This window comes from Notechis scutatus, chromosome 1 (assembly GCF_049901735.1).
Source record: "Notechis scutatus isolate UNSWTSFEM ecotype Mainland chromosome 1, rNotScu1.2, whole genome shotgun sequence".
In the NCBI taxonomy this organism is placed as follows: domain Eukaryota; kingdom Metazoa; phylum Chordata; class Lepidosauria; order Squamata; family Elapidae; genus Notechis; species Notechis scutatus.
In genome coordinates, this window is record NC_142009.1 from 48,265,774 (window position 1) to 48,281,025 (window position 15,252).

General features: G+C 35.5%; 1 protein-coding gene across 11 annotated transcripts in view; it reads left to right on the plus strand.

The window, feature by feature from the left end:
- The window catches only part of SYT14 (synaptotagmin 14), an 88,876-nt gene that overhangs the window by 54,810 nt on the left and 18,814 nt on the right, over window positions 1–15,252 (plus strand). For 8 of the 11 annotated variants that reach the window (XM_087963316.1, XM_026683209.2, XM_087963266.1 and 5 more), the window contains one exon: window positions 9,641–9,909. In XM_087963316.1, coding sequence (XP_087819442.1) covers window positions 9,641–9,909 — 269 coding nt within the window. The remainder of the gene's footprint in view (window positions 1–9,640; window positions 9,910–15,252) is intronic. The other 3 variants (XM_087963284.1, XM_087963260.1, XM_087963254.1) reach the window with 1 other exon arrangement.

Sequence of the window (15,252 nt, forward strand, 5' to 3'; positions counted from 1 at the left end):
ACCTTCAATTTCATCTTCTTGCAATAAATTTGTTAAGCTTAATGAGTTGGTGTTTCAACCAAAGACTACATAATTTATCTTCACCTGGTGTTGATCAAGTTTTTATATTGTTTTTTTCCACAATTTCTGCTGTTATTACAAGTTCTTTCATTTCACCTAAGAAGAAATATTACCAAAAAAGCAGGTCTTCAGCTTTTTAAAAATTTGTTTTAGTTTGCTTGGATCTTATCATAGCTTGCTGAATTTATTTTTCCACTTTGTTGATGCACTAGCTGGCTTTTTTCTTTTTTCTTCTTTTAATTATTCTTTCACCTAGGTGTTCAATTATAATTGTAGCTGTGCTATGCATTAGTCAGTTTTCTTCTTGTGTTGAATTGGTCCTCATATTTGATATTATTGTATTGGCATCTTTTAATGCTTGTGCTAGCTGAGTTTTTTGGAACAAGCTTCAAGTGTAGTCAACTGTATTCTATTGTTTTTGTGCTGTTCAAGATACCCTTCAATTCTTCTACTTCTTTAGTTAGAGGGCATTTTAATTTTTTTTTCTTTTTGCCCTGGTGTAGATCTTTGCAATTCTTTCTTTTCTGTTCTGTTTTGGTTTTTGGAATTATTCTGAATAATAAATAATTATTTGGAATTATTTATTTCTTATTCTAAATCAGCTAGTCTACTAGCCTCTGTTCTGTTTTTTTTTTAAATTATAGATGTTGTTCTTTCCAGAACTGGTGCATTCATTTCAAATATTCTCTTATTAGACTTGATTTGTTATAACAGATAATTATTTCTTTTCTTCTATATAATTGTAATGAGTAAATGCCTTTTCTTCCAGTAGTTCTGCAGCTGCTGGTTAATGTTGCTCAGCCAACAGCCCTGAGTCCTGTAGCCCTTTTGTCACCAAATGTGACATACTGGGAACTTGAACACCTACCATGGTTCTTGTTGACCAGAGTAATGACTGATCTGGCGTGGGTTTCTGTAAATTGTGTCTCACCATTTTTTTTATGGGAAGAGACATTCTTTGTCTGGCTTCTCTGATGAGACATGTACAGTATGGTTGAACCTCTGGCATTGCTCTCAGCTTCTTCAGAACACACAAACCCCATAATCCCATCAAGATAGGGCCTCACTAGAGACAATGATGATGTCTTGAATTTAATTGAGAGAAAATAAATTGCAAGCTACTATGTATGGAAGGTGAACCAGATTTTAAGGTCTAAAAGAACTGAAGAAGCTTTTTGAATGAGAGGAAAAAAGTCTAGTTGCCTTTTGGAAAAGCACCTTTGGGACATCTAAAGGAAAAATAATTTAGAGGAAATATTTTAATGGGAAAAAAAATCCTAGCTAAAATTTATCAAAATAATCCTGTTTGTAAAGAACCCATCTTTGTGTATTACAATGCACTTCATCACATTATTTCTTCTTGGTTGCTATAGAAACTAATTCTGTTGCAGCTGTGATCACCTCTAAAGTGATGTTACAATACATATTTCTCAGTATAAACCAAGCAAAGTGCTGTATTCTATGTAGTTAAACCGTGGCCTTTATGTTTCAAATGAATTTGAGTGCCTAAAGTGTTAGTGTAATTATTTTTGAATGTTTACAGAACTATGCTTTTCTACATGTTTTGCAAGTTTGTAAGGAAATTGTATTTTTTAAAACAAGTGAAATGTGTAGAACTGATAGAAACCATAGGTATAGTAATCTTATTTTTGACCAGAGCAAAATAAGAGACCAACAGGTAGAAAATATAAAGCTACAACCCTAATCTGAAAAATACCTCACATAGCAGCAGAGAGTATTGATATAGGATATTACAACATGTTTCTTCCATAGTTATTCTCAAGGATAATATTAAAGCTATATAAGACTAAAGCACAATGAATCTAAGATCATTATGAAATAGACCAAAATCCAAAAATAACTTTTTTTGAAATACATAACTATAATCTATAAAACTGCAGCATAATGAAATATGAAGCAAGGAAGGTTATCGTTGTAACCAGCTTAGTATTTCGACTGAGGCAGTACAAAACTTAGCTATTGAGTGACTGATGTAGGGTATCAAATCTTCTAAAATGAATTTCACAAGTTGCTTGTCCAGTCTTCCAGCATGCTTGCATAACAGGGGTGAACTAAACAAACATGGCTGACTGTAAGATGACATCTGTCCACTCTAGATGAGTTCAAATCATCAGTACTAAGTAAATTACGGTATATCCCAGAGATCTGAAGGATCTGGCAGACGTGACCTGGGAATCAGTAAACCATATGTTTGTAGAGATTCTCAGTCATCCAAGTCATGGTTGTCCCAAAGGTGCTTTTTCAGAAGGCAACTGGACTTTCTTGTTTTTTTTTCTTTGAAGATGTTTTGCTTCTCATCCAGGAAGCTTCTTCAGCTCTGACAGGATAGTGGGGAATAGAAGGATTTCTATTCCTTGCAGACAGCTGGTCATTTGCATCCTTTTAGAGGGTTGTTGAAGCACTTGGAGGTTTATCTGTGTCCTCTGATCACCGTAGTAGTGCTCCTGGTTCCTGTGGTCTGCATTTTTTTCCCTTCTGGAAATCCATTCCTATTCCCACACCATTCAAAGGGTGTTCATCCCAAATTGTATAGTTAAAAGTCTGTAAAGATTCTCAGTCATCCAGGTCCCCCAAAGGTACTTTTTCAGGAGGCAACTGGACTTGTTTCTTTCCTTGTTGTTGAAACATCTTCAAAAAAAACAAACAAAAAAAACAAGAAAGCCCAATTGCGTCCTGAGCTGGATGACTGAGAATCTCTACAAACTTTTAGCTATTCAATTTGTGATGAACACCTTTTGAATGAAGAGGAAATCAACCTATTCTTCAAAACACCCAAGGGCAAGATAAGAAGTAACAGATTAAAACTGATCAAGGAGAAATTCAACCTAGAACTAAGGGAAAAAATCCTGACAATGGGAACAATTAATCAGTGGAACAGCTTGCTTCCAGACATTGTGGTTGCTCCACTACTGGAAGTTTTAAAGAAGAGATTGGAAGTCATTTCTCTGGAATGGTATCTGGTCTCCTGCCCAAGAAGGGGTTTGGACCAGAAGACTTCCAAGGTCCCTTCCAAGTCTGTTATTCTGTATTCTATCTTTATCTCAAGAGCACTGCTTGGGCAGAAATGCTCTGTTAATGGAATTTTAGCAGACCTGCCTTGCAGCAATGCAGGAGAAAGGATGTATTTAACTACTGTATAAAGAATGCTTTTCTCAGCTTGGGGGAAGATGACAGTATGTAAATAGTTTGTAAATGCATCCATAACAAGCCAAATTCTGCTATTCTGAGACAACGTATTTAATTCAGCATGATATTCCATATCATTCATTATTGCATACTTGTCTCCAGTTTCATCTGGATGTTGGCTTTCCTGTTAGGATCAACAGAGATAGTTCTTAGTTCTTAGTTTCACTTTTAGTTTCATTTTTAGTTTCACAGCACCAAGCAGCTTTAGTACAGAACAGTTGAGCTAAGCCACACCCAGGCTCCTTGCTGTCTCCTTGCTCATACAGCAAATACTGTTTCAGTTTCCTCAACTCTCCTCAACAGCCGTTAACTCTTTCACACACTGACAGGACGCTAGCCAGATGAATACCGATGGATGCTGGTAGGCAGAGGCAGAGTCCCCCTCCCTTATTTTCCTCCCCCAAAACTAAGCCCAACCACATAGTTTCATAGCGAAGCATAGGTATCGAGCTAGTATCTAATATATCTGTTGAAGACAGCATTCAGCAATACTTTTAGCAGTTCTCTTATTCCATCTCATTCATACTACCATGTTCTTTCACTTTTCCTCCCTAAGTTTTGAATAATTTATATAAAGAAAAGAGGAGGAGTTTAATGTTCCCCTTAATACTTAGATGAAAATATTGTGAGTAGTCTTTATACCTTTGAGACACTACAGAAAATACTTCTCTAATATTGTTTCACTTTTTGGTTAAATAATTTTGCATCTTTGTTGATATTTGCATAGGCAATGGAAACATTTAAAATTTTGTAACACAGATTAATATACTACTTTGCTTGCACTAAGGGAAAAAATCAATTTGTTTTTGTCTTTTTGTTGCTAGATTAGTTCCAAAATATAACAATATATTATCATGGAAGAAATCAAAGTGATCATAAGAGACCATTGGAACATTTTAATAAAATATAAAATCACTTAGCTTATAAATGGATTTGGAATAAAATATTTTTGTTTGTTTGTTTCAGAATCATTATTCCCACATTTTACAGCTTTAACTATCAGATTTAGCTACTCATCAACCACATTCAAATGGCTTGTTTACGAGCTGTGTAAAACAATATTTTCAATTTTAGGCATCAAAACATATTTTCTACCAATGAAATTGTTTCTTCCAAGTTTAATTGAGGGTTGAGAGACAAACCTGCATACCATATATTATTTTACAAAAATAAATTTTACAAGAGCAAATACCTTTAGTATAGTAGATTCATTAACTAAGAATTTTGGGGGAGATGTTCCCAAGATTTTTCCCACTTGTTGTTGACTATCTTTGCTGCTAATTAACCAATATTAATTAATTGCATTGGTGATGAAGATCCAATTGATTTTGTTTGTAAATATCTGTGAGTGAAGTGGGGAAAGAGTGTGCTAAAATCTAGATATAGAATAAATATTTTTTTTACATTTAAAGCAGAAAGTTTAGGGATAAGAAAATGAACTGAAAAGTAAACTGTTTCAGTTCTTATCATACATGGTACATACTTCTTACCAATTTCAATATTTTCACTAAATGAGGTAGTTTTTGTATGAATTGCACTGAAATACATGTTACAGACAGGTGTCAGGGCTCTGGTAGTTACCCCCATTTAAATCATGAGTCTCTTGCCAGATTTTCAAACCTTAAAGAAGATTTATTAAGAGTAAACATGCCGGCGCTGCCTGGGTGTATCCAACTCTGAGACACATCATTCATTGTCACACTTGACCCTGATTTCCCCCCATCCCCTGGGTGTATCATAATTCATATTCTCCAATGGGACATATCCATAGCCAAGAGTCATCAATCATACTCTCCAGTTAGAATTTTGCGCAGCAGAAACTTCGATCACCTAGAAACAGGGGTGGGATTCTACAGGTTCGCACCTATTCGCTAGAACCAGTTGTTAACATTCTAAGCAGTTCGGAGAACCGGTTGTTAGAAGAAATTACTGGACTAATCCTGTAAGGAAGGCAGGAAGGAAACATTCTGGTGTTGCTTACAGAAACTGCCTCTCTGTTAACTCTCATTACATTCTTGGCAAGACTAGACTTCCTGTCTCTGGAACTTTTCTGGAGTTTTTTCCCCCTCCTTTAGTGGTACTTTACTTGTGTGGAGTGACCATTCAAAGTTACAATGGCACTGAAAAAAGTGACTTATGACCATTTTTCACACTTATGACTGTTGCAGCATCCCCACAGTCATGAGAGGCCAGGCGAGGAGATGTGTGCCTCGATGTGAGTGATATTGAGTTGGCCACACCCAGCCAATAGCATGACCACCAAGCCATGTCCGCCCAGTCACATGACCACCAAGCCATGCCCACCACCTAAGCCACGCCCACAGAATCGGTTGTTAAAAATTTTGAATCCCACCCCTGCCTAGAAACTATCTTTGAAAACATTTATGGAGTGCAAGTTCCCCACTGCTCTCCCCTACCTTTCTGCTGGCAACTCTAAAAAGACCATAGACATATTTTTATGAGTTGACAACAGGTCTATTAACTTATTCTATTTTTTAATACTGAAGAATGAGGAACAGACTATAGTGATTTTAATTTATGAGACTTATAAGCAAAAATAGGATGGAGAATGCTATTTACATAGTGAATTAAAAGAGGAATATTTGATATTTATTTTGGTGTTTGAACAAAACTATCTTCAAGTGAATGTGTCCTTCCTTTTGATAGAATATTTGTAGCTCAGGATTGAACTGTGGAATCCTTGGTGCTCTCTGTTCTTGCTCTCTGCAAATGTTTTATTATCAAACTAGGTAATATCATCAATGCTAATATACTGGTGATAATGTAGCACTGATAATATTACCTAGTTTGATAATGATACATCAGCAAGAAAACCACCAAGCTCAAAGAGCACCAAGCAGCACCTCGCATTCCTTTATTCTCTCTTCTTTTTTTATTCCTGCAGCCAATTTCTCTTTTCCTTCTTGATAAGTGATGTAAAAACTTATTATGTCATCTTTCATAACTAATTTTCTGGCTTTTGGTTAAGTTTTTTTTAAAGAATTGAATTTTAATTTCCTGGGGTTAAACAAATAAGAAACTGTCATGGTATTTGTTATTCTTTTCAAATTTTAGCAGATTTTCCAAACAAAAATAGCTAAACCCATCCCCATTTTGACTTTTATTCCTCCAAATAGGCCTTTGCATATATTTTATTGATTCACTAAAGATATGCAGCTCGTATCCGGAGTTTCTCCAGAAAAAAAGTGAAACTAGTCACAACTATGTACAATAGCCAGGATTTTGTTGTTTTTTCCTAACCACTTAAAAGAACATTGTTGAATATTAAAAATTATCTGATTTTTTAAACAGCTAAATAATTAAAATTGCATAAAACCACATTATCCATCTTTGGTGTTTTCTTATTAAATTTCATCACCCACAACTGAGACAGCTTTGGAAATTGCAAAAATCAGTTTTGTGGTGGAATGTGGCTTGTAATACTATAGCTGGCCAACATTGAGCCTAGGTGGAACTTATTTCTGGATAATTCTTAAATTGTTTCTGCTTAAGTTACAACTACCACAATATTATCCGCTTTCACTACTCACAACACATATTGATTTTCTCACTTTGTAAGTTGTCTTTCATATTTATTATTTTCATTTTAAAAATTCTATTTTTCATAAAAAATAGATTTTATAAGTAAAACTTTTGCAACTGGAGCCTGAGATAACTCGTTCATTGTAAGATAACTGGATATACTTGTGTAATTTCACGTGTGTGTGTGTGTGTGTGTGTGTATAAAGAAAGAGAGAAATAAAAAATGGCATATCTTCCTTAAATATTTATTATTGACATCCTGTTTGTTTGATACAGAGCAGGGTTATTTGTGACATGAACTCCAAAAATATTAAAATATGAAAATTCCATTTACACTCAGTACATTGGTGTAGAACAGTAGAAACCTCTGTGGGTATTTAATGTTTCAGAATAAAGGATTTTGTTTAATTTTTAAACATGTATTTCATTTTATATTTTATTTAAATTGTTTTAACATTTGCTAGAAGCCCCTGAAGAATTAAAACTTTTGAAACTTAGGTTAGATTAAAAATAGACATGAAGAATGCTGCATAAAAAGAATAGCAGAAAAAGGGAGGCCAGTGATATCACAGTATACCACTGAGAATGAAAATAGGCCTCATTACAAAGCATTACTTACAGAAATAAGCTGTACAGTGCTAAAGAAACTTGATAGAATCAGGATGATAATTAATAACATGCAAGTCTTCATGTATTAATTTAAAGAGTAAGAAAAAAACCTCTCCAAATTAATGTGCAAAATCAGATTTGGTGTAGCTATTCTTTAGCTGAACGTTTTGACTCACAAAAATGAGGAAACACTTTATAGATGCTAATGAAACAAAAAATAGTTTGCAAAAACTGAATATTAGAAGAAAAATAGGAAGAGATGATGGAGACCTTTGGGACACTGCGAGGCATACAAAATAACTGGCATTAATGTTCTGTTTTTGGAAGGAGCTAAAATGGAAGACAAAATTAAAGAAAAACTGAACAAATGAACATTTTTAAATTGAGGGGACAGGATGGAGGTTCCAATTTAAACATTAATGCTAATAGTTATAGATCCATTATTTTTCGCCTGCAGGAAAAAAAATGTGTTTTCTATACTATTTATCTTTAATGTAATTTTCTACATTTTTATATCTGTTGTTTTTATATTTATGTTTTTATCTGATTGTTGTGCTCACTCAGAATCACTTTTGATGAGCTATACAAATTTGATTAATAAATAAACACTTGTTCACAACCCACCGAAATTGGCTGGTAGCATTAATAGTTTTCTCAACTCTTTTTTTCTCCAGAGAATGGACTTCTGGAAAATTATCTGAGGCAAATTTTAGAAAGGGCTAATATTTGTAAAGTGCCAATGATGAACTAGCTTGAAGCCATTTTGAAATGTTTAACCCTCTTTTAGAATGACAATTAAAACTACAAGAACTTTTGAGTCAAATAGGCAGAAAGAGCTGGAAAGTGCCAAGGTCATGAAAGTTCATCGTTAATAAATGAACAGTAAAGAACAAACCCAGAGGTAAAGAACTTAGATAATGAAAAGATACTTGTATTATTTGCCGACTTGCCTATTTGCATTAACCTATAATAATCAAAGCTGTGTATCTTCTTTGCCTAAAACTGTATAAGTGTGCTGCAAAATTGCAAACCTGCATACTTGCTTTGTGGCACCTGCTCCAATACATCTCTGTTCTTTTGTGCCAAATAAAAATTGGATTTTGGTTCCTGTACTAGAATGTATTTCATTGGCTACTCACATCAAGTGAATAAACCTAGTGTTTGGCTGGGCCAGCACCAGGAGTCAGTTATTGTTGACAGTAGATACATTTTGAAAAAATAAACATTCTCAAACATTTTAATTGAAACTTTCATTATATAAATCCTAGCTAATATTTTTTTTATTTTTTGTTTACTGTTAAATGGGTAGGAGAATGGTAAATGTTGTGCATTCTTAAATGGGTTCCTCCATATAGATCTGCTTGATTATTTCTTCTTAAGAGTATCTTCTATCTCTCCTGCTTTAAACTACACTATAGTACTCCACTGATTTGCAAACTATAAATTATTTTAAGATTATTTGAGTTTTGTTTAATGTTAAATTGAAGAATTAACTATATCTTCGTTAATGTGCTCATGATGAGAAATTGAGAAATTAGAAATGCTTGTTTTTAGATATACATGTTTGTGTGTAATATATCAAGTGATTTATTTTAAAAGATGCAGCCTTTTTATTGCAATAGAAATGGAAGGTGGACTGCCAGTTCAATGAATATAAATTTTAAAGTATCTTATTATGCAGAGTTATATTTTAATTGGGTAAAATGTTTCAGTTGATCCATTTCAGTAATTAATAGCATAAATAAAATCATTTATGATAATTTGGTTATGGGTTTTAACAAGTGTGACACGAAGACAAAAATCCTTAGTATATTTTACAAAATCAAAACTATGACTGAATGTAGGATCAGGACATGGGCTAAATGATAGTAGTTAAAGAAACATTATGCATAATTGATAACTGCAAACTTATTATTCAAGGCAAAGTTAAAATATATCAGAATGTAATAATGGTTTCTATTTCATATATAAGGTCAAAATATAGTTGAACAAAACTATTTAGCAGCAGTGAAAATTAGCAAGGTGGACCATTTCGGAAGATTGGGCAAATAAACTCTTCTCTGGATCTGTCAGGCATTAACAGGTTACATGGAGTAAGTTCAATGCGTTTCTTTTTAGATCAGAACCCCACTTTGAATATGGTCTAGCTAAACAAATCCTATGCCTACCCTCTAGTCATATTACTTACAAAATGAAAGTCTATGCTGTCATTTCTTCACAGCAGACTGTATTCAAAGAATGAGACAAACACCTCCTCTTGATGAATTGCAGCCTCCACCATACCAGGATGATAGTGGCTCTCCACATCTCTCCTGTACACCTTCTGAAGTTGGTGAGAGCAAATGTGAATTTTCTCAGTGCAGCAACAGTCCAAGATGTTCTTATAAATGCCCAAGTGAAGGAAGTAACGGGCATGAAATAGAAAGTTTCCATAATAAAGGATATGAAGAAGATGTGCCTAGTGATAGTACTGCTGTCCTTAGCCCAGAGGTAAAAAAATAATAATTCCCAAAACTGTTTAGCATAAAATGAAGCATGAATTTTTAAAGCTCTTGTCTATTATGTATTGACAGGTATCCATTGATTGACCTACTGATGTGCTTTTTGTGAAACAATTGAAAAAGCCCTCACTAAACACTTTTTCTCAGGTGTCAAAGATCTTTTCTGTTTACAAAAGAAAGGCCATGTAAGAGCAATGCTTGTAGTGCATAGTAAAGTCTTAGAGTCTTCATATTAAAGTAAAGGTATGGCCCTGGAAGAATATACAATAGGATAAGAGTTCCTGAGCTAAGAGTTACATATCCTTACTTTGAGGCATATTATCCTCCCCAATTGCTCTGCCTCTTTTGGTGGTGCATTTTCTTGCCATTTTGGAATAAGAAGCTCTAATTTTATGCCAAATTGTAATCACAATTTGTAACAAAAACAATATAACAAAACCTTGTTGACAATATGTTATTTGGATTCCTGTCTTCTTTACAAGTATTAACTGTTGCCTCTGACCATCAAAATGTTGCTCACTTCTGTCCTCTTGCATAATATGCAACCCATAATATGCAACCCAGTAGGATGCCACACCAGCTGACGAGCTATTCTCAAAAAGCTAAGCAGGGTCTGACTTGGTTAAGACTTTGATTGGAGAGACCTGGAAATCCAGGGTTATAGACTAGACTGGAAGTTATAAATTATCCTGTAAGAAGTTAGTGGCAAACCACTTTCCTGTTGTTGCCTAAAAATCTATGTAGGTATGTCCACAAAATCACCAGAACTCAAGCTAAAGTAGATGAAACATTACTTTTTACTTTTACATAACAGGCTGAGATTTGGAATTCAGCCTTAAGAGAAGCAGGCAAAATTATAATACACACACACACACACACACACACACACACACACACGCATATCTTGAACTTGAAATATTTCCTTTAAAATTAGATCTATTTTCCTTCCCTTCCTCTAAACGCATGTTTTGTAAAAGAGACCCAAGGAGATAAGGAAAGTTAGACAAGTTTCATTCATACAACTATCCAGAGGCATTTGTAGAATTCAACATTTGTATCAAAATGGCATTACATTATGCAAAATCTGTCTCTTTCGTTTATGTATGCAAAATCATAATTTAAATCCTCCTGCCTGCTGCATAGACACATAATTCAGATAACCACCACCTTTAACTTTAAAAGCTGTTCACATAAAAGTTATATTGTGAATATCATCTTATCTAATTTTTCCTTTCATTCTCTTATTTTTGTGGTCCTAGCTTCTATGTAATAACCAATTTGACCAAAGTTTGTCATTGCATTTTTCTGTTTTATATTTATATTTATTTTGTTGTTATTGCAATCAGTATAATTTTGTTGAAAACAGCGTGTTTTGTTATTCCTTATTGCATTTTAATGCAAAGCTACAATTCAGCACAAATACTGCAGCTTTGTGAAATTTTGATAACTGTGTGGCTCCATGAGAGAAAAATTCATAATCCATAGCAGGGGAATATTGTCATTCAGAATCAGAATACATTGATTGCTCTAACCATGCTTTATAAAACATAGTAATCATCAGGGCTGCACAGAGCTTTGAGGAGATGTTTTGCATCAATGAATTTTCATAGGAAAAAGTGTTTTGAAAGTGCTTTGTGAATCAACATGCATGTTTCTAACAGTGAAATAGCTGCATAAATATGTCATCTAGCAGCTCTTAACTAGAAGAATCTTCCTGTCTTCCAGCAACTAGAACTGTTAGATAAGGCTTTATGGAAACAGAAAAATTACAATATTAATTAATTTCATAAATAATGATAATCCAAATTCTACAAGTTAACAAAAAATCAAGAAGCCCTCATTCTAACTTTAAAATATAAAATAAAAATGTTATATTGCATTTAGAAATTTAGAAAATTGCATTCTCTAGTACGCATCTTTATTAGAATCAAACAAATGATATGGAATTTCTGTCTTTCAACAATTAAGCAACTTTGAATGTACCACAAATCAAAAGCCTTGTGAACAATTGGCAGTGAAACAAAATATATATGTAGATATATTAGTAGCGATCCGCACATGTTTTATTATTGTGTTACAATCCCAAATGTTCTGTTCTGTCCTTGGAAAGGTCATTCCAATTTTGAGGTTGGAGGGGGGTGCATTTTGAGCCTATCAGAATTCTTGAAGTGCACTATATTGAAGTGAGAACAATTTATTTTGAATCAGACCTATTCTAATATGACCAGAATAAGCCATTCCAATAATGGGACAGTTTGAATGTTTGGGGAGTGGAACATTCCAATCTCAAAATGTTTTTTCACATTTCTAGTAGAAAGTACTTAAAAATAAATGATCTGTTTATGCATCTCTTTGGTTTAAAGCACATCTCCTATAAACTCTCTTTATCTCTCTTTAAACTCTCCCCTCTATTCTAAGATGCAATAAGACTTTGGATATTCTTTTTCCCATGTCCCATTTTACTTTTTTTGCAATCTATAGAAGTATATTTTTGTTGCTGTGCATATGTTGTTCTTAATAGAATGTTCGATTGCTCTATAGGTGTAAAATCCATAAACTTCCTATAATGCAAGGAAAGATATCATATGTATGTATGTATGTATGTATGTATGTATGTATGTATGTATGTATGTATAGTATTCAGCTCTGTTCAGGTATTTTCCCACATCATTATAGTTGTGCTTTTAAAGTTGCAGTGACATTTTGGCAGAATCTCATATGCCATCATCAGTCTTCTGTATTGTGTTTGTCTGTGAGTCAGGCTTTCACAGCCGTTTCTGTTTTAAATTTGGTGCTAGCCTGCTGCTGTGTTAGAATAGTTTTTTCATCATCCTGATTGGTTGGGAGTCTTGGTCTGTGTTTATTGGTCTTGGAGTTTGCTGTGTTCTGCTTGATTGGTGTTTCTAATATCCTCTGTCTGTTTTGTAGCTTTTTTTTTTCTTGATTGGCTGGCAACATTGTGTTTCCTGTATTGGAGGCTTTTAGTGCAGCTTGGCTTTGAGTAAACGGACGGCTATCATTTATTAGGAAGCTAGGTTTCATCTAGGTGCCTGGTTGGGGTGTGCTTGAGCTGGAGGTATCAGGCCTGCCACATCATGCCCTGCCACATACATCGGACAGACCAATAGAAGAATAAATACCCGCCTGGATGAACATAAAAATGCAGTAAAAAATTTGGAACACACTTCCTCACTAGTCCAACACATGAAAGCACAGGCCATAGCATGGACTTCAATGGCACCAAAATCCTAGCCACTATAAACCTCAGCTACAGAATTATCAGAGAAGCCATAGAGATTGAAAAAAGACCTGAAAGCATGAATAGAAGAGATGACTCCACCAGACTGTCTATTATCTAGAAGCCTGCACTCACAAACAAAAAAATCTCCACATCACAAGCCAAGCAAACACCTGGGCACAAACAGATCCCCCCTGATACCTCCAGCTCAAACACACCCCAACCAGGCACCCAGATGAAACCTAGCTTTCTAACAAATGATAGCCGTCCATTTACTCAGAGCCAAGCTGCACTAAAAGCCTCCAATACAGGAACATAATGTTGCCAGCCAATCAAGACACACAAAAAAGCCACAAAACAGACAGAAGATATTAGAAACACCAATCAAGCAGAACACATCAAACTCCAAGACCAATAAACACAGACCAAGACTCCCAACCAATCAGGATGAAGAAAAAACCATTCTGGCACAGCAGTAGGCTAGCCCCAAATTTAAAACTGAAACAACTGTAAAAGTCTGACTCACAGACGAACACAATACAGAAGCCTGATGATGGCAGATGAGATTCTGCCGAAACGTTGCTACAACTTTAAAAGCACAACTATAATGACGTGGGAAAATACCCGAACAAAGCTGAATACCATATATATATAAATATTTTCTGAGGTTCTCGCGGGTATTTGTATGTGGATCTTTGGTTATTCGGGTTTTCTCCCGCATAAAATTGGAAGTATCTAGGCGACATTTCGATGAAGTCTCATTCATCATCTTCAGGCTTGTGTCTTCGGCCAGACCCACACCCACGAGGGCCATACAAGATGCTACCACCACACTTCCACGTAGAAAGCAGACTCAAACCCACACAGAAGATGAGACACGACCATGGACCAGAAGCCGCACCGCAGCTGCATCACTACCCGCTTCAAACCCCTCTGACCCATAAATCAAGCGAACTGACGCCCACCATGAAGATGCGGCACGACCACGAACGCTAAGCCAAACAGCAAGATCACAGCTCACCAGCTCAAATCCCCCAGCAACTAAGACTAACCTGAGCACAACCAAGCCCCTACCTGAACAGAACACACCCCCAGCCAATCAGAACACAGCCAAGCCCCCACCCAATCAAGTCACACCCCCACTAGCAGTTAAAAGGACGAAGCAGCTGCAAGCTCACATTACTCTGAGAAGCACAAAGCGGAAGACACAAGCCTGAAGATGATGAATGAGACTTCATCGAAACATCGCCTTGATACTTCCAATTTTACGTGGGAGAAAACCCGAATAACCAAAGATGCACATATATATATATGTATATTATTAAGAATATATATATTCTTAAGTTTTCGCGGGTACTTACATGTATGGTATTCAGCTTTGCTCAGGTATTTTCCCACGTCATTGTAGTTGTGCTTTTAAACTTGTAGCAACGTTTCGGCAGAATCTCATCTGCCATCATCAGGCTTCTGTGTTGTGTTCATCTGGAGGAACACAATAGAGAAGCCTGATGATGGCAGATGAGATTCTGCCGAAACGTTGCTACAATTTTAAAAGCACAACTACAATGATGTGGGAAAATACCCGAGCAAAGCTGAATACCACATACATACATACATACATACATACATACATACATACATACATACATACATTCATAGATTTTCCCGGGTACAGGTATGTAGGTCTAGGTGTGTTCGGGTCTTTTCCCATGTAAGATTAAGAGTATCTTGGCGACGCTTCGGCGAGGTCCCATTCACCATCCTCAGGTTGGTGCTTTCTGCTTTGTGCCAGTGCAAGCAGTGTGTGATTGGAGCTGCCGTCTCTCTATAAAGAACACAGAACACAAAAACACAGTCAGAAAAGAAGAAAATACTTCCTCCCTCTTCCAGCACCTTAAAGCCACAGGACATGAAATTAATTTCGAAGGAACCAAATTAATATCCAACACTGAACACTCCAGCAAGGGAATAATCAGGGAAGCCATCGAAATAGAGAAACACCCCCCATAACATGAATAAATGGGATGATACCTCCTGCATACCAGACATCTGGAAACTAGCCCTCACCAACAAATGAGTCCCAGCCACGAAAAC